The sequence below is a fragment of the Prosopis cineraria genome, unplaced genomic scaffold, assembly GCF_029017545.1.
Source record: "Prosopis cineraria cultivar Desert tree isolate PC_DT_omini unplaced genomic scaffold, ASM2901754v1 PC44, whole genome shotgun sequence".
NCBI lineage: Eukaryota > Viridiplantae > Streptophyta > Magnoliopsida > Fabales > Fabaceae > Prosopis > Prosopis cineraria.
This window is the reverse complement of record NW_026555374.1, coordinates 66,302-93,478: the sequence shown is the minus strand read 5'-3', so window position 1 is coordinate 93,478 and position 27,177 is coordinate 66,302. Positions and strand designations below refer to the sequence as shown.

Genomic DNA, 27,177 nt, shown 5'->3' with positions numbered 1-27,177 from the left:
GCAAAAGTTTCCCCATAGTCAACACTATACTCCTAAGTGAATCCTTGGGCCACCAAGCAAGCCTTAAATTTCTTCAAATGAGCCATTAGAATGAGTCTTGTTCTTGTAGACCCATCAACACCCAACCAAAGTTTTACTAGGAGGAAGATCAACAAGATCCCAAGTATGCATTTTGGCCAAGGCTTACAATTCATCATCCATAGCTTGTTATTAAAGGGGATCACAATAGGCTTTCTTAAACGATTTAGGTTCCTAAAACTGGAGAATGGTGGAAAAATAATAGTAATCATTAAGGGAAAGAGGGGATTTCTTACACAATTAGGCTAAGAGTATGTGGACAATATAGGCTCAATAGGCATGACTTGTGCTAGAGGAGCAATAAGTGTGATAGTAGGCACATCTGGAGTAGGCACAACATCAATCATGGAAAAGAGCTCAATAGAAGAATCTGTACTTGAGTCACTAGAAAAAGATTAGGAGAAATATTTGTAAAAATAAAAGGTGAAGACAATGAGAATGATAAGAGATCAGTTAGAGATGAAAATTTGGTATTTTCCCAAAAGATGACATGCTGAGAAATACAAATACAGTGAGAGAGAGGATCCCAACAATAATAACCCTTATGCTTAGAATCATAACCAAGAAAATAACAAATAAGAGAACGAGCTTGAAGTTTGTTTGTTTCATGAGATAGAAGAAGAACAAAACAAGTGCAAGCAAAGACTTTCAAAAGACTATAATCGGGAGGATAACTATGGAGATGCTCAAAATGAGAAATGTTATTGGTGATAGGAGACGAGAGTCGATTGATGCAAAGGACAAAGGTTAAGGCTGCTTCACCCCAAAATTGTTCAGGACAAGAGGAGATGAGCAATGCTCTAATAGAATCAAAAATATGATGGTGTTTTCGCTCAGCATGACCATTCAGTTGAGAAGTATAGGGACAAAAATATTGAGAAATAGTACTTGAGAATCAAGAAAGGTGAGTGATCTAGAGTCACAATATTTCAAAGTATTATCGTGATGAAAAAATTTGATAACTTTAGAATACTGAGTGTGAATCATAGTAGCAAATTTGATATAAAGTTCAAGTAACTCAGATTGATGTTTCATCATATAAATTCACATAAAATGAGAAAAGTCATCAATAAAAATCACAAATTATTGGGATCCTCCCATAGTGAGAGTAGGTGTAGGACCCCAAACATCAAAATTAATCAAATCAAATGGAGAAATAGTAATAGAATCATTGTTATGAAAAGACAAAGCAAGTTGTTTGGTAGTCTGACAAGAAACACATTGCAAAGAATAACTATAAACATGACCTAAAAAACCACTAGAAATTAAAGGACACAATTTACTCAAAGAATGGTGAATAAGATAATGATGCCATAAGTTGAGGGAAGAATTAGGAGAAGAGAATGTGGAGGCAACACACAATGTAAAAACAATGATCTCAAGTAGGTGCATTAAGGTGAGCTCGAACATGCAACCAACTTTACACCTAGTCCTAATAACCTATCCTATCTAAGAATTTATCACAACACAACCACATTTATTAAATAACACGTCATAACCCATATCAACAACTCATATCAGCAAGTTGTCCAGCAAAAAGAAGGTTAAAGTTAATAGCAAGAACAAAATATGTATCTTAAATGAATAGGAAGGCAAGGAGATAGTACCAATATGACTAACAAATATTTGAGAATTATCAACAGTATGTATAGGATAGGAAGTAGAGTTAGATATCAAAGAGGAGAAGAAATTTTCCTAACCTATTATATGATTGCACGAAGCAGAGTTAAAATATCAAGTGGATTTATCCTTGAGAGTAGATAAGGTAGCAGATGGGCTAAAGGAACTAGAAATGAATGTGCATAACAAAGTTTCAAGTTCAATCGGAGAGGATCCCAAAGTAGGATGAGCAAGATCACATTTTTCCAACCGAAGATGATAATTGCAACCATTTAAGGTAACTAATACAAATTGAGCAACATCTGAATTTTTCATATTTTTAAGGAACAAATAGGCTTACAAAAGAGAATAATGGATTAAAAACATCCAAACCAGAGACTATAGTGCAAATAGCATAACGCTCACACTAGGAAACTAATTAACGATCTGATAAAATGACACGTTGGATGTTCTTTCCTAAATAACCAAATTTCGGCACAATCCAATGTTTAGTGAATTTGCAAATGTCAATTTACTGAAACTGCCCTATAGATATGTGAAAATAGATTTAAGGTGGACTTGAACTCGTGACTAAGGATGACAACACCACTGCGAAGGAAAGCTAACACTATTCAAAAACTGACTTATCATGGGAAAAAATATTATATGGCTCTAGTACTATGAAAGCTATTAGAGACGAGAGAGAGAGATAATATAGAGAATGATTGAAAAATGTTGTATCTATTATTGAGATGAAGGATTCATTATATACACAAAAAAATAGATAATATAATAATGACTAATAATTACATAATAACATCAAATAATATCTCCTAATAATAATTGAAGTATATACATAATAATAATAGAAGATATTTCAAAATTATTCTAGATAACTGGAATGATACTTAAAGGGCTCAGACCGCTACCATTTATATCACACTCACATAATTAATATTTTGTAATTTTATTTTGTTGAATTTGAAACTATAGATTAGAAACCATTATTTGAACCGTTTCAAGAATTTGCCACTCCGTGTCTCAAATTTATAATTTTGTTTTCTTGAATTTGTGACCTATTTTCCCGATTGTAATAGAATATATAAATTTTAATGATTAAAATTTGAAAAAGTAACCTATCATTATTTTTTGCTAAAAAAGTCATTATTTTGATGCTTCAAGAAACTTGCCTTATTGTCTCTCAAATCTGTAATTTCATCTTAATTTGCAATTCATTTTTTCAATTTTAATAAAGAACACAAATATTAATGATTAAATTTTAATAAAAAATTTGGAACTTTGGCTAACTAAATTTACAACTCGTTCTCCCTTTATACTGTTTTATAAACAAATTGCATTATATGAAATTATTAACTAAGAATACAATGAACTTACTTTGCACTTCAAAATTTGCTGGGGTACTTTACATGAATAAAATAATTTCACTAAAACATAAGTGTCATTTCCCTTGAAAAAAAAAAAAAACAAGAGCAAAATGAAATTCTTTGTCACGGGTTGAATAGTGGCTGAAAGGCCACTTGCTAGCAATATGCCATGAAACGTGCTTGACAACTAAATGCGTGTCCGTGCCTTCTTTTGTCAACATAGTTCGAGTGGAATATCGCTTCAGTGCCCCCACCCGTACATTTTGGTCTAACTATTCATACATATAAACTTTATCCGTGATTCCAAAAAAAAGCTTATTCCGGGCCCTGCCTTTGTTTTAGATTACATTATCAAACATATTTTTCACTAACTTTTCATTCATTTAAAATTGAATAATTAAATTCCTTTATTGATTGTGATATCAGTGGCACACAGCACATGATGGTGAGTGCTAGGCTGACTTTTTTTTTTTATCTAAAGAATTTTTTTTAGTAGGAAATGAACATCATTATCCAAAAAGTATTATTACCAAATTAGCACTATTGGTTGAAAGAAAAAAAAACACCAGCTTTAAGGGCTATAAAAAAATAAAAAAAAAAATTTAAAGCTTGTTTAATAATCTGTTTTAAGAACAGTTTTTATTTTTCAAAATAAAAAAAATTATTTGTTTGATAACATATTTTAAAAATTATTTTGAAAAAATAAAAAATATTAATTATTCTAGAAAATAGAAAAACAAAAATATATTTTAATTATTTTAATATCATTGTTCTAGAAAACAAAAAAAATGAGAAAAACACATGTTTTCATTTTTTTTTCCAAACATGTTTTACAAATTAAAACACCAGTTATTAAAATAATAAAATAAAAATAATTTCAAACAAGCTCTTAATCACCTTTGAGTGTCTAGATATAAATTAGTAAGAAGTTTCTGAAACAAAAAATCTTCTCCCTCAAACAAAAATCTTTTTTTCTTTTTTAATATTTTCTTCTATTTATTATCTTTTATAAAAACATGAAATCTTCTCCCTCTATTTTAAAAAAGAAAACTTTATAAAATTTATAGATTCTTAATTTCTAAAACGCCATTCCCAAATTGATCTAAAGTTCCGAAGGTGTGGTACTATACTATATATTGCTAAAACTTCATTCACAATCCTTGACGTAAGAAAGAAGTGTTAGCAAATAAATTAGTCTTTTGTTTCTGGCTTCCCATAGCTTCTAGCAGAGAAAACTAAAAGAATTCTCCTACCGACAAGAACAAATCATTAGGGGACAAGAACAAAAAAACATGTTAAAATATTTTCAAAATGAAAATTAAATATATCTGTTTTTTTTTAATTCATGTCTTCCTAAAATAAGAAAATTTTATGAAAGTTTATGCAGGGAGCTAGGGAGTCATAATACTAAAGGTCACCAAAGTCGTGTCTCTCTAGTTCTTAAGGACACTTTTAAAAGGTTATAAATTTAAAATGTGTGGAAACCACTACTTGGTAAAGGAAAGTGTTATTTTAAGAAAACTCTATATATTAAAAGGATGTTATTTTTTATGAAAAAATTATTTCATATAACCATACATTATTAATTGTTAAATTATGTTGGTTCATGGAACAAAATAAGGTATTTATGACTTTTAAGTAAGTAGTTATATTATTTTCAAAACATTATTTCATTATCTATAAATACCTCTTACCATCACTTATTATTCTAATGTTTATACTCATTACCCTTGTCTTTGAGGTAACAAAGAGAAAGTTAATCATTTCATAAACTCCATTGTTGTCTTGAGTTTTGGGAGTGTAAATCAGATCATACCCAAGAGTCTTCACTGTATCCTAAAAAGATTCGTTATCAACCTGATTTGCAGCTGAAAATTGAAATATGTGGAGGCAAAATTAAGTCTAAGAAAGTATTGTTCATATCTTGAAAAAATGGTATATAACTTTTTCTTCGAATCTTCTTCTACTTTTCAAAGAATCATTCTCACCAGCAAAACATGCAAAAAGTGGTAGAACTCAATGGTGGAATACGAACCATTAGGCTCTAGCTAAGTTCACCAAGTAGCATAAGAAATCTAATTTTCACTTTAAGCAAATATATTGGTATAAGTTTTTACTCCATGAAATCTATATTTTCTTTTATTATCTTGTAGGAGATCGGTCTTTGTCTTTGTCCATCCATAAGCAAAAGAAAAGTAAAAAAAAAAATTTAGATAAATTTTTAAAAGATAAAAATCTTCATATAATTAATTTTTTAGATGTAATCATGTAAATTAGAGAAATTAAGAAACAATCATGTAAATCAGAAAGGGGGGGAATTTCAAAAGATTAGATCCAAGCATTTCAATTTTCAAGCATGCCCGCCTTTATCATTGTGAAGCCACTTGTTGGGACTATTATTGACAATGTCTTTGTGAAAAGCTTTTTTGTCATCCAACGAATGAATCTTCGCAAACTTACAAATGATAAGAAATTTAATGCAAAGGAAATTGCCAAGGGAGAGTAGGATCATGATTGCTGTCAATCTGTCGGTGAGTGTGATTCAAACATTTTAATTGGTTCCTCTACTCAATAATTGTAAAACCTTGGCGAGAAAATGACACGAATAAGAGAGGAGGGTATAAATGGAACTCAACTCATTTATACATTCATTGTCATGTTCTTGTTCTTTAAAAAAAAATATCATAGAAATCTGTGCATCATGTCATTCATGCTATCCAATAGAATATATCATGTGTAAATATAAATTAATTTTATTATTAATTATGACAAAGAGAGAAAAGACCAAAAAAAAAAAGGAGGCAGCACTTTATTACAAGAAGAAAGTTATTAAAAATAATGATATTAAAAATAATAATACTTAAGATTTTATTTGATTAAACTAGTGCAATTTTATTGGACGTGAATGAAATGATGCAATGGATCCATCAAGCAAAAATTCTATTTAAAAAAACAGCACTTTGCATAGTATTTTATTTATTACAATGATCTAATCTTAGAGTTGGCCCCATATATTTGATGGGCATAAGTGGATAAGAATATTTCTTTAGGTAACGTTTATATCAGAGGATTTGTAGTTAAATACTCCCTCCGGTCTGGATTATTAGTCGCCTTCTAGAAGGCAAACTTGATCCACAATATTAGTCACTCATAGATCAGGATTTTGTATTTCAAAATAGAATTCCCAAATACCCATCTCTTTTTCTTTCTCATTTTCTCTTTCTTGATGCATCTAACCTACTCTCTCTCACTGTCTCTTTCACTTGTTCTCTCATCATCTTCAGTCTCTCTATCAATCACCTCTCTACCATAAAGCTCATTGTTCCTCTGTTGTAGTTCCTCTTTTGTTGTAGCTCGCACAAGTCTCATTGATCAATTTGTGGTTTGAGATATCATTGGATTCTCACTGTTCAAGTCTGATGGAAGAGCATTTTGAGGGTCTATCATAGGATCAACTAATGGGGAAGGTAGTCGACGATTCTCTTGATAGCGAAGAAGATTTACAGCCGTTCGACTTCTCTAGAGAGGTAACCTCTCTGAATTAAAAGATTTTGAGGGCACCTTATTTGAACAATTCTTCCCTTGCATCTTCTAACTTGGTTGAGGTCGTAAGTGAGAAGAAGGTCTACTCGTTTGACTTGAATAAAGAGGCAATCGAAGATGGTAAAGAAGTGAGCGACGGTAATGGCAATAGCAATAGCAACTCAATTCTAGGGTTTTGGAAAGCAATAAAAAGAAGAAGATTGTCCACCTATTAGACCAAAACAAGTTTCCACTTCCAAAGGAAGACTATGCACATCTGACTAAGGAAGAGAAAGATAGTAAGTGATTTCTGCATTATATGTTTTGATTAGTCTCAAATTTAGATGCCTTTTGTGTAATTTTGGCTAGCCTAGAATTTAAGCTCATTATGATCAATGATAAATGTTAAGCTTATGGTCTGTTAGTCTGATGGATGATGATATTTAAGATGATGATATTCTATTCTGTTAATCCACTTCTATTCTATATGCATCTCTGTTTTGTTCTGTTACAATGCGGTTACAATGTGTGTGTTCTATTTTGTTCGATCAATTAGTATGATTTTCTAGATTGGATCATGTTAAATGTGCAAGGTTCAAGTAATGATGTCTTAGACAACTGAGGTTCTAATTACTACTACCTTAATTATGTGTTTTTTCTATTATTAGAAAAAAGGAAGATTCATAACCAAGGTTTTGGTGTAATGAAATGGTCTTTAAGAGGAAGAGGCCTAGCTAGATTTCACTCTTTTACCTACAAAGATAAAATCCCTCTTGTATTATTACAAATCCTTGAGGTCATTGGTTTTGACTTCAATATAGCCATTATAGACCTATGTAAAAAGGATTAATTGTAAATGAATACCTATAATTTTGAATAAATCTCAATGTACTAATCAGTTTGTTCAAAATTTATCAGTTTAAAACTTGATGATTGATAGATTTTGAATCCTTGATACAAGTTTTAATTTAAGTTGAGCTCATTTTTCTTAATTTACAACTTCATCACAATTTTGTCCATAGTAAGTTTACTTTAACCTTAACAATTTGTTTGTACATTGTATTCTTCTCTAAGCTCTTGAATCTCAGTTCTTTTTTGTTTTAACTCATCATTAATTAATACACTTTGTTCAGATGTTTTCCTATTTTTTAAATCAACTTCATTCCATGCATGAATTAATTTCTCTTGCATTACTTTGTTCAGATTTGTGTCATTTTGATTAGTTTCTTCTTTTATCTTCTTTGTTTAGCATCTATTACAAAATATTGACTGTTAATATTATGTGTTGCAATTTACATGACAAATTGTAACACAAAATATTAATGACCAAAATATAAAGGATCCATAAAAATATCCACCCCTTAATCTCGATCATTTATCTATTTGTGCTAAGTGCTCCAACACTTCACTTAAGTTGATTAGGCAATTTTCCTTTTCTTTCCATCACATCCTTCTTCAAATGGCTTTGCTTATACTTGTTTGAACCTTTATCCTTCATAATGTCAATCATAGTAGCTTGTAATGCTAGGAACATCCTATTCAATTGCTTAGAGGTTTAAACTTTAAATGACTTCTCCACAGCCCTGACAAGGTCATCTATAGTTTTAGGTGCTTCTTGGCGTTATAATGCTAAAATTGCTCTAAAATAATCAAGATCCAAAATGTTTAAATTAAGGAAATTTGGGGTTGAGAAATCAAGTGAATATCAAACCCACCATCACTTACTACCATATGAAAATCCACATCATTGTCATTAACAGGACAACGAGCATTATTTTGTTAAACAAAAATAGTTTCACTTGTATGACTTGCTAGCCATTTGACTTTTATTTTTGGTAATACTTTGTCAATTAAGAAAGATTTCATCACTTCTTTTGTAATAGAAGTGATTGGTTTTATTTCTATTGTGACTCTACTCCTATTCACACTCTTTTTCTTGCTACCTCTTTTGTAACAAATGGAAACAACCCAATTTTCATTGAAAAAATTTCATTTCCTTGTGCATAAAATCTAGGTCTAGCCACAACAACTAAGAACATAACTTTACCAATATCATTCTTGTTTTTACATGTTCAATGTGGTGGCTCCTCCCCTATTTCCAAGTAGTAGGTCTAGGATTTCTTTGTCATGTAAAACCATTTTTCATCAATATGGATTATGTTGTGCAAAGATTAAAAAGTTAGATCATATGGTATACTTTATTATTCTAGCATGGACAAACACCACCTCAATCTAGCTAGCATGTTTTGTTCCTTTAAATTTTATTTGATTGCACTAGTATGGCGCCACAAAACTCCTTTTTTTTAAGTCTTATCAGTGATGTCTTATTAACCCCTAGCGCACTTTGCAAAAGACTTATAAGTAGTTCGTCAATGTACAAGAATGGCCATGACTTGTTGCATGTTCACATTAGGTCCCTTTCTTCCACACTTATTTATCTTTTTATGATTTGCATCCCCCTATTTCCTTAACTTAAGGCCAAATGCATTGAATGACTCTCATTAAAACTGAATATGTTGAAACTGTCTCTCTTGTTATAATACTATTCAATTTACCTTGATAGCTTAAGTTTAATAAAATTTTATAAATAGATACACGTTCTTCATTTGAAAAGAACCTTCTTCTTTTACACAGTGGCTACCTTGGTGATTCAACTAGATTGCTTCCCATATCTGTCTCTATTTCAAAAGTTTAAAAATGCTAGATTTCTTGGTAGACCATATAATCTAATGAAATTTTTTTTGGCAGAAAAAATGCTTATAAGAGATGAACAAGATGCAAGCAATAAACTCTAGCTATCTTACAAGCAATAATTTCACTTGCAGAGCATGGGTAAGTTGATGCTCCTATCCTAGTTTTATTTAACCTAATAGCTTCTCATTAACATAAAGGTTTTTTGAAGCATAAATATGTGTTAAGGATTCAAATTGGGCAATGATATTGATGTCAACTCAATGTCACAATCCTATATTGCCTTCCTTTAACTCTTTCAATCTATATTCAATTTTTTTTTACTAAAGTGTTAATAAGGTTAAAGATTTAAGGTTTCTTTCAATATAATATGTCCACCTTTTCTTTCAGACTAACCATTGTAGGGTACTATACTATAATAAGGTTAGAGATCTCAGGTTTCTTTTAATATAATCATATTCCACTGCTTTCTATCCAATTAAGTATTACCTCTAGCCTCCATCTTCTTAGCCCTCTTTTCCTAATAGATGCCACTAAATAGATATTAAATTTGTCATAAGTTCTTTTATTAGTTGTTAGGACATATGGTGAGTGTTGAAATGCATAGACAACCAATAGATTTCTTTTTCAATTAATTTATTATCATTTTATTTATTGTATCCCGTATCCATATGTGTGGAATAAAGAGATGCATTTTTTTTCTTAGAATTTTGTGAACAGATGTGAATTTGATATTCTTTTTTGTGGTATATGGCATTACCTTTCAAAAACTACTTCTCAAAAGTGTAGTAGATTCCTTTTTAAGGCTTTCATATAGCATCAAGTTTGCTCTCGTTGCCTTCAAAAGCCTAAAAGTCAATTTTACCACCTTTCTTTAGGTATGTCAAGTGCAAAGCATTGTTAATAGATTAGATTCTCTTTAGGAGGTGAACTACAAGCCTTCTAGCAACAATAGCAATGTATACCCAAACAAAAATATGGTTTCATATAATTTATTTTAGACAAACAAATATATCCAAAATGACTAAGGAGGCTAAAATTTATTTGATAAAAAATAATCATATATTAAAAAATTCATTTTCCACATTTGCATCAGTAGAAGAAGCAGGGATAAGAATAAGTCCAAAAAGTTTAGTATATTTAAGCCAAAACTTCATTACTGTAATCTAATATGTTTGCGTATATCTTTCAAATGTTTTTAGTTACACCTTATTCTAATGTAATAACCAATTATTTATATCCAATAGGTTGCCTATCCATATGTGACTAAGAGACTCCTCACAGACATTAATCCAGCTCTATGTGAATATCTCATACAAGTTAGTTTAAAGTTGGAGTTCAAGATGCTAATTTCAAAAATAGAATGGTTTCTTACTTGATGTTACTTGAGTTAAAAATGTTTCTTTGTTGGTGATTTTAAAGGTATCAAGCTTTAAAGTATTAAGTTTCATATTTTTATTGTTCATCTTTTTTATAGGTTTTCACAATATACATTTTACATGAGGATATTCATGGGCTTCATAGAGAGAGATATCCTCACCATTTCTTTCTTTATTGATCGTAATATGTTGCTCTTCATTTTTATTGTTGTCCAGGAGGACATTCTCACACATAGGAGGAGTACTTTAGTCTAAGGAAATGGTGTTGTTGTCCCCATTATCTTCCTCATTGACTAGAGCATTTAAATCAATAAAGAAGGAGCATTTTTTTCATGGTGGAAAATTGCACAGCCTTTGTTTTGTTTTTTTTTTTATATATTCACCTGCCTATAGTTTTCCATCCTCGTAAAAAAAAATGCTCAACTTTTTCACTGTAAAAGTACCATATCTGTTAAAGTGTGAGAGAGAAATACTAAAAAATAATAACATTTGACTGATTGTACTTTTTGCCTTTTTATTTTAAGGGTTAATTTTGAAATTTCATTTACAATTATTCCTTGTACTTTTATTGTACTGATATTAGTGAGATTGGTAGAAATAACTTACAAATAAGATCAGAGGCAATAATTTTAAATTTTAAATTTTATAAATTTGCATATATCAAATCTAAGTGGCGGATTCAACCTAAATTCAACTCTTTTTTTTTTGCCAAAGAGAACTACAAATATCATTAAAAACCAAACTAGAATCTAGAAATAGGAATAGCAAATCAAAAAGAGAAATAAATGGCAATGGAAAACTTAAATGCCTACAAAAGAAATTTCTAGAATCCAAAAAATCTAGTAACAGGGTTGGGCCCTATGAAGCCCAATCTGAAGAGCACACCCTATTGCTAGCTGAATGTGAGACCTAATCAGCAGGTTGATTCAAAGTTCTTGGGATCTACTTCAAGTCATAAGAACTTAATGACTGCTTAAGATTCAAAACATCCTCTACAATGGTAAAGCTTTCCTACTCAAGACAAGGAACACAACCCCACACAGCTTCAACCAAAGGGAAACAATCAGAAAGTAAAAGGACATTCATTATACCAATAGCCATATACCATTGCAAGCACTAGTTCAAAGCTTCTGCTTCATTAGAGAAAGGAGAAATCACCTTAGATCCTGATCTCAAAACATGCATGCAACTATCAGTCAAACATTGCACCACAAAACCATAACCAACTTTGTTAGCCTCTTTATTAAAAGCACCATCACAGAAGGCAAAGTACTCAAATGAGATATTAGATGCACTTTTAACAAAAACACTGGATATCTCATTTGCAACGTCCTAGGCTCTGCTATCAATACTTTGAGATTTAAAATCCATGTTATGCCAATTCTTAGCTACCCAATAAATATCCACATATGTATTTACAAGATTAATAATGCTCTTATGTTGCACAAATTTCTTCTCAAACACAAAAGTACGTCTCACCTCCTACAACTGCCATAAGATAAAAGCAACTAACATTTTAGATTCTTCCTGGACATCCTTGTGACTAAAGAAGTTAATAAGCCACTTATCAATCAATGTAATATCCTCAACATTAATTCAAAGGCTTAAAGAAATTCCAAACCACACAAGAATAGCTCATCCACACAACAGTAACATATGTTTTAAAGTTTCCACTTGATCACAACAGACTAAACAAAGCAGATTAGGAGTATATTTATGTCTCCAAAGACTTTCCCAAGTTGGTAAAGCCCCTTTAATAACTTTCCAAAGAAAGAATTTTATTTTTGAGGGTACTTTAAGTTTCCATAATTCCATCCAAATAGCACTATCAATAGATCGAGAAGAACTAAGAGCCTTTAGAATGGGTGGGTTTTGATCAGTGCCCACCTATAGCCTTTCTTAACAGAATATACACCATTCATGTTACCTGTCCATATAGCTTCATCTTGAAGCTTAAATCGTGGTAAAATAACATTTCTAATAGTTTCTAGTTCTATAGGAGATAGCAAAACAGCTATCAGATTTAAACTCCATGATCTCTACTCACGTAAATTAACAATAACACATTCCTCAACATCTTCATTTGGTACACTAGTCTGGATCCTAAAAGATGGCAGCAAAGGGATCTAAGGATCTCCCCAGATGCAAACTGAGCATCCATTCCAAATATTAAAATAAGTCAAACCTTTCAACAACTCTCTACTCTCCGGCAAACTAACCCAAGCCCAAGAAGCCCAGGATCCCTTTTTAACTGCTAAAAAGTTGCATTTAGGAAAATAAATTCCTTTAATGATCTGTACCCATAGCTCATTAAGAATTCTCAAACCCTATTTAGCAATTTGAGCCATATTAAACTAACAAAAATCCTAAAAACTAATGCCCCTATCTTTCTTTTAAAGAGTTAGATCTTTCCATTTAATCTAACGTATTATGCCTTCCTCCCCTTTTGACCTTACCAGAAAGAGGCCATATACTATTTAGCTCTTTATACACTTGCTTAGGGAAGGAAAAATAAGACATAGGAATGCACTAGCAGTTGAAAGTAAATTCTTTTTCCACCCCTATAGCTTCATTTAAACCTTATTAACAACAAAACTAAGAGCTTTCACTTTAGACCGTCCCTAAAGAATTGGCAATCTTAAATATTTCCTAAGATCATAGCCTTTTGCACCTGTAAAATTTCCTTTAATCTTGCTTTTAGCTCTCTTGGTGTCACATTTGAAAAGAAAAAAATGTAAGACTTTTGAAAATTGACTCTTTACCCTGAAGTGTCACAGTAGCAATCTAGTATGTGCCTTATAGTAGCACAATTCTGCTTAATAGCTTGTAAAAAGAAGACTGAATCATCAGCAAAAAAGCAATGTGTGATTACAAGGGCTTTTCTTGCTAATTTAATTCCCTTGATAGCATTATAACTAGCAAAATCATTAACCATTTGGGAAAGTACATTAGCTATGATAATGAAGAGATAAGGGGATAAAGGATCCCCTTTCTGAAGACCTTTCTGAAGACCTTGTTCAGGGAAAAAAGAAGCAGCAACTCCTCTAAAGAGAAATAGATTAAACTTTACATAACCAACGCACTTATAAATTTTCTCAACCCATATAGAACAACACCCCATTTTGAGCATAACTACGTTCAAAAAGTCCCATTCCACTCTATCATAAGTATTGTTCATAGCTAACTTTAAGGCCAACTCATACTTACATCCAAATTTCATATTCAAGTAGTGGTCATGAGTAATCAGAATATTATCAAATATTGACCTACTAAGAATAAAGGCTTGCTGGTTAATAAAGATTAAGTCATTCATTAAAGGCTTCATCCTATTAATAATAACTTTAGAGAAAATCTTGCAAGAAAAGTTATACAGGCCTCTAGGATGAAAGTGACTTACAACTTCAGGCTTTAACCTTTGGAATAAATACTAAATCAGTCAAATTAAGCTTCTCAAGAGAAAATCTTTAAGAGAAAAAATTAAGTACCAAGAAGCAAACCTAATTGCCTACCACATCCCATGATTTATAGTAGAACATGCTTAAAAAGCCATCAGGTCTTAGTACCTTAAAGCCACACAATTCAAATGCTACCTTGTTAGTTCCCTCATCTAAAATAGGACTGCCCAATCTTTTATTCATATAATAAGAAACTGAATGCTTAACAAAATGTAGAACAAAGCTAAAATCTCTATCGACTTCAGACTTAAATAAATCATGAAAATACTCAGCAAATGATTTATCTATAGCATTTTGCTCTTCAATCTAACTATCATCTTTACCCTTTAAATGAATAACTTTATTTCTTTGTGTCTTTGTGAAGTAGTTTGGTGGAAGAATTTTGTGTTCTAATCCCCCCACTTCAACTATTAAATCCTAGATCTTTGTGCCTAATACTTTTCTTCATTTTCCCATAACGCCTCCAACTACTTCATAATTAACCTTGCTTTTTGAGCCTCACTAAGGCCTCAGCCAACTTCATAGCAGTACTTAAATTGCTTTAGAAGTTCATCAATTAGGATCTTATCCTAAACAAGTCTTGCCTTATGCCATTTCAAAAGTACCACCTTCAAGTCATTAAGATTATAACAAAATCCTCCACCCAATCACAGTTAGAAATAGAGTAATCGACCCAATTATTTTTAACTAAAGACACATATTTAGGATCATGAAGCCAAAACATCTCAAATCTAAATTGTCACACCCTGGACTATGGGAGTGACCGGCATGGGATATGCACTTAAATACACATCCCTTAAGCCTAATTCAAGAATGATTCATTTCAAAGGTGCTTTTCAGTTAAATAAAGCCTTTATATATATATATATATATATATATACATATATATATATTTTGTGGAATTTCTGACAAAATTTCCCTTGAAAGTAGGATTTTCCCAAAATTTACAATACCAAAATTTTAAAGAAGTATTATAACATCTAGGAGCTTAGCTCCTTCCAACCAACAAATGAAATATTACAAAATAAAGATTGTAACCGTAATCTATGTGGAGCACCTATAAAATTATTTATAAAAGTACAATATATATATTAAAATTGTACATCGAAATAGAAATTAACCAAAACGATGTCTCAACTTCAATCCCATAACAAAATCTCTTGGATGATCTGGCGGAGGCACAGGCTATCTGAGACCAAAATATTTTCCAGTGAATAACGTCCTAACAATAAATAATTGAACATGAATAAAAAATAAATTTAAAATAATTATGCAATTTAAAGAGGCAACGATCTTCATAACAATTTAGTAGACTTTTGAAATAAAAGAATTCTATAAACCTTTAAATAAAAATCTCGAACCATTAAAATATCGTATCAAATAATATTATCACTTGATTGCAAGAAAACCATAAAATAAATAAATAATTATAAATAATTTATTATCTAAAACCAATGGGATGTAAAATTTCCAAACAATCAAATTCATATAATAGGGACTTATCAGAACAATAAACAAACGTGGACACACAGTCCACGAGAGTAAATAACCAAACGCGGCTTATGCCACGAAAACAAACGTGGACACACAATCCACGAAGGTAAGTAACCAAACGCGACCGAAGCCACGAAACAAACGTGGACACACAATCCACGAGGGTAATGATAACCAAACGCGGCTCAAAGCCATGAAATCAAACGTGAGTATGATGCTCACGAGTAACCATCCCTCCGTTCCACGTGCGTTGGCCATCGCACGGGGCTAGCACCTCCTATAAACACCCTGCTAGCTAGGTGTACCATGGTGCGCCAAGGGCTAACGGAACTACCGTTAACAATCAGTGTTCTGTATAAAGTCCCCTTTTAAAACCATTTTCAAACATGCGAGAAAATCATCACTTTCAAGATACAGTTCTCATTCTCAAAATCAAACTCGCATGAATACTTTTAAACATTAAAACTTGCCAGAAGCAAATTTTATATCCAATGCTCATGCTTGCATTTATTGAATAATCAAAAATTTCAAAGTCAAACTCGCATGAATCATTCTCTATATCAATCTAATATTTGATAAAATAAAAATCTCATACTCAAAGTCCAAACTTAATTTAGTTGATCAAATAACATTTCAAATTTGATAAAGCTAATTTCTCAAAATAAAGTAATGTTAATAAACAAATATCCAATAATCGCATTAATGCTATTAAAATGATTTCCAGAAAAACGTAATATTCTAGTAAAAGAAATTTTGATTAAACAAATCAGTTGGGACGCTATCCACTTACCTGCACTATTTCCAAGTGTAAAATTCACCCTTTAAAGCTTCAATCCTCCCTTACTATCTCGATCGACATTTTCTTTCATCCCCTATTCAATAATACAAAACTTTAGTGACCTTTATCCGCGTTTAATAAACTCCTTTCCTATCACAACAATATAGTCACTCAGTTCTTAAGTCAATCCGATATAAAACTAAAGTCCTTCGGTCCTTACAATACTCTATATATATATATCCAGAGCTTTATCTATACTACACTTGTCTTTCCAGCTCCCCTCAAGCACAAGTAATTAAATTTTAATCATGGTATGTATACTACATGAGTGCACGCCCAATTCAAAAAAAAAATACCTCCATAACCCACTTTATCAAACTCCTTAAGAGCACCCCGAAATGAGTTATAAATCAACACCATAACTTATAAATCATCAAACGTGAAATTTCTGAAATTTAATTAACCCTCGCCAATAACTACACAATCAAAACTCTCCACAAGACTAAGTTGACTTAAATAAAACACATACCAACCGCGTCATCATAAGAATTGATAAAATTAATAAACTACATAATTAGATAAAATTCTTTTTAATAGATATAATTCTTAAACTCAAATCAAACAATTTTCTCCTTGATTCCCACTCCTAAAATTTTTATAAGATAGATATTAAAATCAATCAAACTCCCAAATTCCATAAATGATAATTGTCTTTCAATGACAATTCATTTAATCAGCAGTATAATCATCATATACATCAAGAGTCAAGTCATTATCTAACAAGACTCACTCTCAAATATTCTATTAGCCACTTTGTGAGCATTTGATCCTTAACTATAATCAAGCTTCTTCCTATCCAAGTCCATTTCCTAAAAATTTTCAGCATAGATGTTTAAATCAATTCGCCTTCCAAATTCATTACTTTAACCGAAAGCAAATCAATTTAGCTCACAAATTAAATCCCCATCAAAAATCGGTTAAGCTTGAAAGAATTTCAAATCACTACCATGCTCCCCAAACTTGAAGTAAAACGATTATACGGATATATCATTCTAAAATCAGAACCAAAAACGCGAATTTCAACTTTAATAAACCTCAATATTTTTTTCCATTCACACAGCCATGCACCAGACCAGCAAAGGAAAAAGAATATTCAAAGATCTTCACCTTAGGTCCATCGGGACAGAGCTAGGACGAGAAACTTAGAGTTCCCTCTGACTAAAAAATGTCAAGGATAGGAAAAAAAAGAGGTTCTCGCCGTTGCGCACAGGGAAGTGGGAGAACTAGAAAATCGAACCTCCAACCATGACAGAAATACTCCCACTGCAAGATATTGAAGCACTTGGCACGAAACTAACAGGGGAGAACGAAGAATGACAGCGGAATAGACAGAGCTTCCATGGCGGCGAGCACCAATGACGCGAGGCAGAGAAAGAAAAATGATGAACTCTCGACTTTCCCTCACAGCAACACAGCAGAGGAGGAAGAAAGTTCGTTCACGGTCGCCAGCGATGACAGGAGGAAGAAACTTGATCTATTACTAGCCATCACAGAGGAAGAAATGAGGAACTACAATGAGCACACTCAAACTAGCCGGCGAGCTGAACGGAATTAGGAAGAAGACGAAGGTAATAAGGAAAAACAAGCACTCTCTCCTCTGATCTGGAAGGTTCGAAAGAATGAAAAAGAAGAGGCTGAAGAATGAACCGACTTATGCGTTAATATATCTACCTCTTTTCTCTCTCTCTCTGTTCTCTTTCTTTTTTTTTAGGGCAAAATGGTAATTGCAAAGAGCTGAATGAAAAGAATAAAAACTTTTATGCTTAGTCCTTGGCAGATTCGAACCCAAGACCAATTGAATAATTGATTGCATAACCTCCACTAGACCAACTCCTCTTCTTGTTAGATTTGTTCCCAAAACCAATAAAAAAAGACTCTTAAAATATATTATTTTCTATTTTAAATTTTACTTAAAATTTTGGGTTGTTACATAAATCTTCAAGGAGCTTTATTATCATTAAAATTGGGAAAGAGAACCACAGGAGAATGGTCAAAGCCCACAACTTCAAGCATTAAACATTAAGCATTTGGATAAGAAAACATCCATGCTTGATTATGACTTGATCCAGTTTCTCCATAATAAAATATTTGCCTTCTTGCTTATTCATCCAAGTAAATTGACCACCTTTCATTTCAATTTCCACCATATTTAGACTATTCATAAAGCTGCCAAAATTACTCAGATCATTCAATTCTAGAAAAACACCCCCAGATTTGTCACTATTATATAAAAGATCATTAAAATCACCTAGAATAAACCAAGCCTGCTCATCATTAGGCCAAAGTGAACATAACTTACACCACCATTCTTTTTTTAGCCCTTTCATAGGGGGCCTATGCACAAAAGTCAAGAAACTGGCATCCTTATTAGAGCAAAATATATGAATCATATTTCTAGAAGAATATTTTATCTCCAAAATATTCTTTTCACACCACCAAAGAGAGAGTTCACTAGATAAACCTTTAGGTTCTATACAAAAACCATGATCAAAACAAAATTTATGCGTTACTTTATTAATTTTTTTTTAGTCTTCATTCTTACTTCTGAAAGAAATACAACTTGGGGCTTAAATTTTTTAACCTGGTGCTTCAGGTGATGAACTGTCAAGTAGCCTCGAATCCCTGACAGTTCTAAACAATGACAATCATGGCTCTTAGGTAGCTGTTGACAACTAGCCACCCTGCCTTAATTCACTAGACAAAAATGCCACATCAGATACACAATGGTATTAAGGAAACTACTACCATTCCAATTCACCCTTATAGGGACATCTATCAAATTATCAAAATTTAGGTTCTTAGTAGCCAAAGGTTTTTAACATTTACATTTTATTCATATTGGAGAATTTTTACCAGTTTGAAAGTTTAGATCCCCATTTAGCTCTAATGCTTCCTTGAGTTTATCCTCATCCTCTTGCACTAAGTATCACCTCTTTATATTAGAAGACGGCCATGTTTCATCAGCACTATGCTTTAGATTTACTCATCTCAACCCACCAACAAGTTCTGCATCAATTACTTCATTCTCCCCAGTTAGTAAATTTTGAGTCAATTTCTCAACCACTTCCCTTTCCTCTTCAAGAGGAAACTCCACAATATATAAAACATTTGAAGTTTCCTTAGTAAAAGAATAAGCATACTGCTAACCCAAATCTACTTCAACAAGATTTATAGACTAGCCCAATTCTTCCTAATCTATAGTTGGTACCATGTTTACAGCCTATCCTCTTAAAGGTTTACAACTTCCATTTGAATCCATGAACTGCTCATTAGAAGGACCCCTACCATGTCTATTAAGCCACATATCATTACTTTTTATAGGTTTGTTACGCCTACTCACATGACCCATAGCACCAAAACTATCAAAATCCTCCATCATCACATCCTTAGGTCTCACGTGACTCACACTTCCCTTATCTCTCTTGTCACCAGAGGTTGGAAAAGCATCAACCTCCTTTGTCCTCACAATTTCCACTACTACTTTAGTTAAAGAAACACCTAGTCCACCACTATAAGTGTCACTTACTGCAGCTATCATACAGCCTCTAGCCTTATGACCAATCCTTCCATAAGTATGGCAATAATATTGTAATTTCTCATATTTTGCATAAACCCATAGGGCAAAGCATTTAGGTCTAGCCATCCAAAATCCCCTCAATAAAGGTTTTGTCAAATCAACTTCAACACGAGTATGTATAAAGGTTCTAGTAATATAGCCATCAATTAAAGGGTTTTCCATTGTTAAGACTTTACCTTGTAAAAATGAAAAACATTTTGTAAACACATAGCATCAAGTAGTACTCCATGAAACTGGACCCAAAAATCACAGACATCTGTTTCAACGTCATCATAACTCAGCAATGAGGGCCAAGTACAAACAATCACATACGAGCTCATAATGGTTTAAGGACCATCATGTACAACCCTCTCCACATCCTCTAGGAAATCAAACTTAAAAAGGAAATGATTCACATCAGCATCTTCAATTTTAACCTTACCCACAACATTCTATACCCTCTAAGCAAGTTTACGCATTGACTTCATTATTACAACATGAAAAAGAAGAGCAACCTCACCACCACCACTATTTTTCATTTACCCCCATTTAAACTCATTAACTTCCATTCTTCAAATTACCAAAACACTTGGAACCAAAGAAGAAAGCACACACACCTCCAAACCCCACACACACACTCAAAAACTCCACCCAGTGGGGGTAGAGAAAGGAAAATCGCTCACCTCTACCACCACCAAAGATGGTAGTAGAGGAGAAAAAGCAATACTCACATGCTCACCAAACAAAGGATGAGAAGGGCTCACGAAAACCCTACTCTCATTGAGGAGAGAGCACTCTCAATATGGGAGAGAATAGAAATAGCGCACTTTACAATCAACCTAAATTCAAGTCTAAATTCACAAAAGAATTGTTTTTTTACCTAAAAATCCCCAACGTTCAAGCAAAGCATCCATTATAAATTAGCAAAGAATATATTTATATATCAATATTTAAGTGTTTTTAGAATCATCAAACCTACTCTAACTATTACACTATCACAAATAATGGTAAAGGGACGGGAGACCAACGGTCATAGACAAGAAATATTTTAATTTTTTTTTTTAATATTAGTAATATGGTATAATATATTTCAACCCAACTCTTCTTAAAAATTTATAAAACATTTAGGTAGCGTCTGGATTAATGAATTTAGATTTGAATTTTAAATTTAAAATCCTATATTTTAAAATTTTACATTTAAAATTCATGTATTTTTAAAATATTTTATTTGGTTAGTGTACAAAATTTTAAAAGAGTACAAAGAGAGATGAGTTAAAATTTAAAGTATAGAAACCAAAGAATGAGGAACAAGAGAAGATGAAAATGAGAGAGGCACTAAAGGGAAAAACATAAACAAACAAGAGGGTTTAATTGAGTGAGATTTCAAATAAGTATGGTATGGAGGAAAATTAAAATTGCAAATTAATTATTTTAAAAATAAATTTGGATTTGAATCATATTTAAATCCATTGACTTTTATATATTTAAAGGGATTTTGTTCCAAAAGCATATACAATATAGCATTAATAAAAATGTCAACACTAACGATAGTTATATATCAATCAAAGAATAAAAGCTAAACTTTTGATATAATTCACAATAGGAGACATGCAAGTTCTAAAAATTTAATTTTTTAAGAATATCAAGCTTAAAATTTTACATTTCATAATTTAATTAAATATTTTCTTAGTGAGAAAAATCTAAAAAGAATAAATTGTTGAGAATTTTCACATTTCCTTATGATCTACTTCATAATGATGTGTTCTTTTAGAAAAAGTTACCTTTCTTAGCTAAAGACATTTGCTTGTAAGATTTTCTTTGAAATTTAGGTACAACATGCAGGTGGAAGATGACTCTCTCATTGATTAAATAATGGTTTAATTTATTGGTTTATATTGAAAAAGAGATTGGTTAAAATTTACCATTCATGCAATGATTGATTATTTTTGTACCATGAGAAATTCATAATGTAACATAAAATTAAAAGTTCATATAATTTTAATTATATCTTTTAAATATTAAACACGGATATGTGAAAAAAATAATATTATATTATATTTATATTTATTTATTTATTTATTTTATTTATCCAACCACTTTGCTTTCTAGTTTCGGACCCTCATATAAGGTTTAAGTTATATTTTGAACTTTTTATTATTAATAGGAAAAACATATCCTTGGATCAGTACATTATGCTCAAGTTTTGTTATATATCCCTTCACTTTTTTTGTATTCTAGGTTTTTATATTTTTATTTTTTAATATTTTAGATCCCTATAACACTACTCATGGAGGGATTTAGAATAGTCAAAAATAAAAGTATAAAGACTTAAAACACTCAAAAAAGTACAGAAAACTATAGTAAAATTTAAATAAAGTGCAGAAACCTAAAGTTATATTTTATTTGTAAAGAAAATATTTGATACATTAAAAAAAAAAAGAGGAATAAAAAAGGAAGATTCACATGTAAAGCCCATTAAAGAAATATATTCACGCTGCAAGTTCAATAGATTCTAAACTTACTTTATAGGCCCAAACACTTCAAGTGCAAATAGACTAAACTACCTTTAATGGGTGAGAATATTTGTGCTACACATTAATAACAAAAAGTCTATAAATAATAAGAAAATTAATATTATTTATGACAAGACATTTATTTATTTATAAGAATCCTTGCAAATTTACCCTTGTACTTACGTTGAGAAATTTCATAATCCATTGAACTTGCAGTATAAATATGCTCCTTTGATGGGTCCTGTATGTGATTCTCGAAAATATAAAATCTCCTCTGCATTTCCATAAGTAGCACGGTACAGGACTAGCCCCCGTATGAGGCTGCGGAGGCCTCGAAACCCCTTGTACGGGGTGTGGGCCCCATATACTCTGGGTGTTGGGGTAGCATGGTCGGGTTTATGCATAGATGTTAAGATTTGGATCCTCTTGTAGATTTGGACCCTGGTCCTGCCCTTCATTAATATATCTTTTTATATTTAAATCCATTCATTTAATTATTTATTTAATTTAATAATATATTATCATAGATTATATCATTAAAATAAATATATTATTTATCATCTTTACTTAAAACTTTTTAAAAATAAGAATACAGTGTTTCTCATTATATTTATTAAATGATAATATATTAATTTTAATGCCATAATTAATAATAGTGCATTATTGCAAAAGCAAAGGAATGATTAAATGAGATTGACTATGTATAGAGATATTGCTAATAAACATTGATTTAATTAATAAAAAATTAATTTATAATTTTCAAAGTCATATATTCAATATTGATATGGAGATCCTATTGATAAACAATTTGTAAATATACTTCTTTAATTAAATGCTCGTTTAGAAATATAATCCTTACTCATATACCTCTTTAAAACACATGATGAGTTCCTAAAACCATGATATTGCATGTCCTTTTGCATTGCATTATATAAGGGCCTCAGTATTGCGTTAATTATTGTGCTCCTCGTCTTGAAGCAAAATGGCCAAGGGTGCCCTTCTCTTCATTCTCTTCACCTTCACCACCTTCTTCCTCAACAGTACGCTTGCTTGTCCTTACTGTGCCTACCCACCCAAACGACCTCCTAAGCCTAAACCTCCAGTACACCGCCGTTCCAAACCACCGTGTCCACCACCGTCTTCTTCACAGCCAAAACCTCCCAAGGCAAAACCACCGCCGTATGTCCGTCCAAAACCACCAATCGTAAGACCACCAATTGTTAAACCACCACCTTACTACCCAAAACCACCCATTGTTAAACCACCAGTTGTAAAGCCTCCACGTTATGTCCCAAAACCGCCGGTCGTGAAACCACCGTATGTGCCAAAGCCTCCGATTGTGAAGCCACCACCTTATGTTCCTAAACCACCAGTTGTAAAGCCTCCACCTTATGTCCCAAAACCGCCGATCGTGAAACCACCGTATGTGCCAAAGCCTCCGGTTGTGAAGCCACCCCCTTATGTTCCTAAACCACCAGTTGTAAAGCCTCCACCGTATCATCCAAAACCGCCGGTCGTGAAACCACCGTATGTGCCAAAGCCTCCGATTGTGAAGCCACCACCTTATGTTCCTAAGCCACCATATCATCCAAAACCACCGGTTGTGAAACCACCGCATGTGCCAAAGCCTCCGGTTGTGAAGCCACCACCTTATGTTCCTAAACCACCAGTCGTGTCACCACCATATCATCCAAGACCACCGGTTGTGAAACCGCCAGTTGTGAAGCCACCACCGTATGTGCCTACACCACCAGTTGTGTCACCGCCGGTCGTTAAGCCACCACCATATGTGCCTACACCACCAGTTGTGAAGCCACCACCTGTCGTGAAGCCACCACCGTATGTGCCTACACCACCCGTTGTGTCACCACCGGTCGTGAAGCCACCACCGTATGTGCCTACACCACCAGTTGTGAAGCCACCACCTGTCGTGAAGCCACCACCGTATGTGACACCACCCGTTGTGTCACCACCGGTCGTGAAGCCACCACCGTATGTGCCTACACCACCAGTTGTGAAGCCACCACCTGTCGTGAAGCCACCACCGTATGTGCCTACACCACCCGTTGTGTCACCACCGGTCGTGAAGCCACCACCGTATGTGCCTACACCACCAGTTGTGAAGCCACCACCTGTCGTGAAGCCACCACCGTATGTGCCTACACCACCCGTTGTGTCACCACCGGTCGTGAAGCCACCACCGTATGTGCCTACACCACCAGTTGTGAAGCCACCACCTGTCGTGAAGCCACCACCGTATGTGCCTACACCACCCGTTGTGTCACCACCGGTCGTGAAGCCACCACCGTATGTGCCTACACCACCAGTTGTGAAGCCACCACCGGTCGTGAAGCCACCACCGTATGTGCCTACACCACCCGTTGTGTCACCACCGGTCGTGAAGCCACCACCGTATGTGCCTACACCACCAGTTGTGAAGCCACCACCTGTCGTGAAGCCACCACCGTATGTGCCTACACCACCCGTTGTGTCACCACCAGTTGTAAAGCCACCACCGATTGTGAGGCCACCCCCATATGTGCCTTTACCACCGGTAGTGCCGACACCTCCGACCGTGAAGCCACCACCGGTTGTATCGCCACCTTATGTTCCTCAACCTCCTCCGGTTGTAACCCCACCAACACCACCAGTGACACCAGTACCACCGGTGGTGACACCACCGTCTCCGACACCTTATGTGCCAAACCCTCCTTATCCGGGGACGCCATGCCCGCCGCCGCCACCAGCACAAGAGACGTGCCCCATAGATACGTTGAAGCTGGGTGCATGTGTGGATGTTCTAGGTGGGCTTGTCCACGTCGGAGTCGGAAGCAATGCTAAACAGACTTGCTGTCCGGTGCTGCAAGGATTAGTTGATTTGGACGCCGCCGTGTGTCTCTGTACGACGATTAAGGCTAAGCTTCTGAACGTCAATATCGTCATCCCTATCGCTCTTCAGCTTCTCATTGACTGTGGCAAGACTCCCCCAAAAGGGTTTCAGTGTTCCGCTAATTAATTGAACTTTATATATCCGGTAACGAAATTAGTTGCATGTTCTTTTTTTGTATTTTGTTTAATTATTGGTGATCACCTTCATCTTTGCTTCCAGTGTTAATCACTGAAATGGGCATATTAAGTGGTTTTTATGTCAATTTCACAATAAAATATTGGACATGTTTTTTAATTATGCCTTGTCGGAAGTTAAAAAAGTTTCTAATAAAAAGTTCGATGTGGTGTTACTTGATATTTTAAGAATATTTTTACATGCACAAAATTATTATACATTATGAAGGGAAATATATATATATATATTAATTGGGGAAATATATTTTTTTGACCAACAATTGAAGAAATTTTATAATAGTTCTTTTTATTTCAAAAAAAAATTAATGAGCGAAAATGACATTTTAATCTATCACTGTCATTTTTCTTTTTGAATGAGATTGTTTTCGAAAATTATCTTCTCTTTAATGAAAATAATTTTTATATGTTGTTTTTTCACAAACTCTAATAATTTACGAAATGTCATCTTGTAATTATAAATAGATGAAAAACACATATAATATTAAAGGGAAGACAAAGTGCACAATTTGATCAATAGTTTGTAAGAGCAATGTATAATGTTGCACAACGAACAGTTAAAAGCGTAAAATCCTCGTCCTATCCTAAATCAAACAAAAAATACAAGAGTACATTCTCTAACCATAAAGAAACCAAGGTGTGCCATAATTGACTTATTTTCTCTGCATATATTGGTTTGCAGAGGACGCTTTCATTTGCCAAGATCATGTTATATATATACAATCTGAGAAGTTCGTGTTTTGGATAGACTAGCAATATTATATATAGTTTCACGTTCGTGCAAATTTTATGTAAAAATAAATATAAGTTCTTGTGAGGCCGTGGCAAAATTGTACTGTAGGGCACTCTGCTTTCCACAATGCGTAATCATACCGCTTTCTCTCTGTCTCTTTGTCGTTTTGCACTTTCATCTTCTCGTGTTTGTTCTCAGTTCTCACCCGTGAATGCATGGGGAAAGCTGTAATTATTTTTTTTTTCTTTTAATAAAAAGTGAGTAATTAATATATTGGGAGAATCCCAAATGACAAAAGAAAACTGTTAAATGTGATCATTATTCTGCAATCATGAGAGATTTGATGAAAGTTCAAAAAAAAAAAAATTACAGAGTACCCTCGAGTGATTGTGTCCAGTGAGGTTCAACAGTAGAATACTCTTTCCACACTAGATGGGAAGGGACCTGTAATCAACAATGATGATCAGAGTGCCCCGCAGACAGTGGCCCTGGTCTCAACGACGGTTCCATTAACGGCAGAAAGTTAAAGTAAGGTGACGGAGTATGGGTAGGGCAATCTGGCTCAACGTGATTTTTAGTAAAGTAAATAGTCCTAATTTTTTAAAAAAATTTATATAGTGAAATCTAGTCCTAACTTCTTTAACAGTTTTGAACTGAGCCGTTTGGCATGAATTACCGCATATAGAATCGGTAATTCTGACAACCAAATTTATTTTAATCGAGCTTATTTAAAATAAACTTAAAATATCATATCTTTTAAAAAAAAAAGCTCACATAATTAAGCACGACCTTAACTTTTTTTAAGCAAATTTTTTTAAGCAAATTTAAATTGGTTCGTTGAACTTAATTTAAA

The 27,177-nt window shown here is 33.2% G+C and overlaps 1 protein-coding gene and 2 long non-coding RNA genes across 9 annotated transcripts; 2 read left to right on the top strand and 1 right to left on the bottom strand.

The window, feature by feature from the left end:
- The first annotated feature begins 6,192 nt into the window (after positions 1-6,192).
- LOC129295072 (uncharacterized) lies at positions 6,193-11,092 on the top strand. Its single transcript, XR_008589511.1, has 3 exons — positions 6,193-6,883; positions 9,333-9,416; positions 10,871-11,092. It is a non-coding gene; the product is annotated as an uncharacterized LOC129295072 (long non-coding RNA).
- Positions 11,093-15,035: 3,943 nt separating this feature from the next.
- LOC129295071 (uncharacterized) lies at positions 15,036-18,283 on the bottom strand. The gene is made up of 3 exons (XR_008589510.1): positions 17,549-18,283; positions 16,394-16,475; positions 15,036-15,331 (listed from the first exon to the last, which is right to left on the bottom strand). It is a non-coding gene; the product is annotated as an uncharacterized LOC129295071 (long non-coding RNA).
- A 5,175-nt stretch (positions 18,284-23,458) lies between these two features.
- LOC129295068 (repetitive proline-rich cell wall protein 2-like) lies at positions 23,459-25,694 on the top strand. 7 transcript variants are annotated; one of them, XM_054933551.1, is made up of 3 exons: positions 23,459-24,330; positions 24,382-24,435; positions 24,484-25,694. In XM_054933551.1, the coding sequence occupies exons 1-3, from the start codon at positions 23,493-23,495 to the stop codon at positions 25,524-25,526; spliced, it is 1,935 nt and encodes a 644-aa protein (XP_054789526.1). In that variant the 5' UTR covers positions 23,459-23,492; the 3' UTR covers positions 25,527-25,694. The 7 variants fall into 7 exon arrangements, with proteins under 7 accessions (XP_054789526.1, XP_054789527.1, XP_054789524.1 ...); XM_054933552.1 differs by lacking the exon at positions 24,382-24,435; XM_054933549.1 differs by having other exon boundaries at positions 24,382-25,694.
- The last annotated feature ends 1,483 nt before the right edge of the window (positions 25,695-27,177 follow it).

What these genes read in the sequence shown, in the direction of transcription:
- LOC129295068 (XM_054933547.1), top strand. Translation starts at nt 23,493, where the DNA reads ATGGCCAAGGGTGCCCTTCTCTTCATTCTCTTCACCTTCACCACCTTC.